Raw genomic sequence first — 2,306 nt, 5'->3', positions numbered from 1 at the left:
TGTTTTGTATTGTAAATAAAATTGCCAAAGTTAGCAGTTTCCAATAGAATCAATTCGATTTTCAGAAGCTTGTTTATTAGTGATGAATTTGTGGCTACAAAAATAGTTAGGCAGAACCACATGTTAATAATAAGTAGTTAATCAAGTGAAAAACTTTCTGATACATTATTGTTTTATCACATTCACATGTAACAACAAAACTGTACATTCACTCATATAAAAAAAAAAAAAAACTGTACATTCAGTCATTTACACGTTAGTCCCAGATATTCAAAAGAATTGTTTAAAATACTTAATTAAAACCTTTTTGTGCAGGCAAATTGGAAAATGAAACAAGAACTACCCATTAATTATTGCTAGTAAGAAACTAGTAGCTTCGGGAATTAAGTTATAGCCCAATAATATAAATGAGAGAGAAGAAAAAGCGTTACATGATTCACCAAATTTTAATCAAATCCTTGTATAAGGGAAGAGAAGAAGCCAGTAATTAAGATATTTAATAGCCTCAATCAAAAGTTTCCCATTTTGTTGTTACAACAACTGAGTCCCAATGTTTTAGTTGTTGCTCCTCCGCTGCTTTAATTTTTTGAGGCACGTTTTTTTGCCTTTTCATCTTCAATGTATCAAGAGTCTCAATATGCTTCTGAACTCTCCTAACCTTCACATATACATATATATATCTATTCAGTGGCGGAGCTTAGTTCAGACAAGGGGGGGCCATGGCCCCCCCAAACTTTTTATAAAAAATTTAGTAGTACTTTTTCAGAAGATAAATCCTTGGCTTGGCCAACTAAGATGGGTTTATGGCTATTTTCACCATAGTGGGGTTGCTAACCTCGCCAAGATTGGTGAATCTAAACTATGTCACCATAGTGGGGTTGTTAACCTCGCCAAGATTGGTGATCCAAGCGACGTCCTGGCGTCATTAACCTTAACTTTTTGGAACGAGATCTTGAAAAACGGCTTTAAATTTGGCAATATCACCCAAACCAGAGAGATGAGATTAGACGAGCTTATCTTAAATGGGGTTCATATTAAAAATATTTTGACAATTATTTTCTATCTGGCCCCCCCAAAATTTTGTTTCAAGTTTCGCCACTGTATCTATTTTAATTTTCGAAATGCTCAACGTAACTAACGAACATACATAAGATGACATAATAAATAATTAGTATATATCAATTCATGGATTAATATTGCATTTACGAAAATCTATCTTAATTAGTAATCACCTGCTCACTTTTTTGTAATTTCAGGTCCCCCTCAGCGAAAATTTCATTCAATGTAATCAACATTCTCATCAGATTTTCTGTCAAACTCTCTATATCCAACTCTGCTATAACCCCGCCTGTAGAAGCACCAGCTTCCAAAGCTGAAACCTACTTAATTTTATTACATTAAGTCATTCATTCCAATGAAAAAAAGAAAGAAAAAAAAAAGGTAAAACCCCATTTTAACTCTCCAAAATTCAAAGATTATTTGCTAACTATTTATTTTTATTGTGTTTGAAAGTTTAAAATATTATTTAGTAATTGAGCTATCAATTTAGTCCTCAAAATATTAGTTCGCTAATAAAAACTAACTTTTCATGTATAACAAAAAATGTTATGAATATTTGATGGAACAATATTATTTTTGAGAAGTGGAAATAAAAATATGCATATAAAGTTGTAAGATTAGATTAGATACCTTGTGAGCAAGTGGTTGAACCTGGTGATTAATTTCCTTCAAGGATTTTGAGGCTTTCTCCTTCTTTGCAATTCTTAAGGTCTCAAGCATCCTTCTTTCTCTGCTCTCAATTTTCTCAAAAAGCACCAACTTTGATCCATCTCTGACTCTTTCAACGTCCAAATATGATTTTGAATCTCTCTCTTTCTTCTTAAACATTAACTTTTGATCCTGAGCATGCAACCCTGTACGTTCTCTCAACATCTTCTTCAGTTCCCCTGCACCCCAAAATGAACCATGCATAACCCAAAACAACTCATTATCATCGTTATGAAATGAAACACATTATAATTGTTCCAAGACATGAAATATTAAGACAGACGATATAATAGAGAAATTAAAATATTATTTGTTTATCATTATATTATCTTATTCATCACCCAGAGAATAAATATTAATAGGTAAATGATTCAACAACATTGGATTAAATAAATTCTTATAGCATATTAGAATTGAGACTAGATGAGTCTAACTCCGTTCTAAAAATTATATTCTTGGCATATATATAATTTATAATACTCTAACAAAACATAGAATCTTGAGACATTAAAATATTAAAATTTGTCTCCAAACTAAGG

The 2,306-nt window shown here is 31.5% G+C and overlaps 1 protein-coding gene across 3 annotated transcripts in view; it reads right to left on the bottom strand.

Moving 5' to 3' along the window:
• LOC107618172 (BAG family molecular chaperone regulator 1-like) overlaps positions 471-2,306 on the bottom strand; it is a 3,532-nt gene continuing 1,696 nt past the window's right edge. Inside the window, exons 2-4 of one of the 3 annotated variants that reach the window (XM_021121742.1) lie at positions 1,690-1,946; positions 1,233-1,379; positions 471-658 (exon numbers count right to left, since the gene is read on the bottom strand). In XM_021121742.1, coding sequence (XP_020977401.1) covers positions 506-658; positions 1,233-1,379; positions 1,690-1,946 — 557 coding nt within the window. In that variant the 3' untranslated portion in view covers positions 471-505. The remainder of the gene's footprint in view (positions 659-1,232; positions 1,380-1,689; positions 1,947-2,306) is intronic. The other 2 variants (XM_016320169.2, XM_021121748.1) reach the window with 2 other exon arrangements.

Source organism: Arachis ipaensis, chromosome B01 (assembly GCF_000816755.2).
Source record: "Arachis ipaensis cultivar K30076 chromosome B01, Araip1.1, whole genome shotgun sequence".
NCBI lineage: Eukaryota > Viridiplantae > Streptophyta > Magnoliopsida > Fabales > Fabaceae > Arachis > Arachis ipaensis.
Note: the sequence above shows the minus strand (reverse complement) of the source record. Positions and strands in the feature narration are given on the sequence as shown.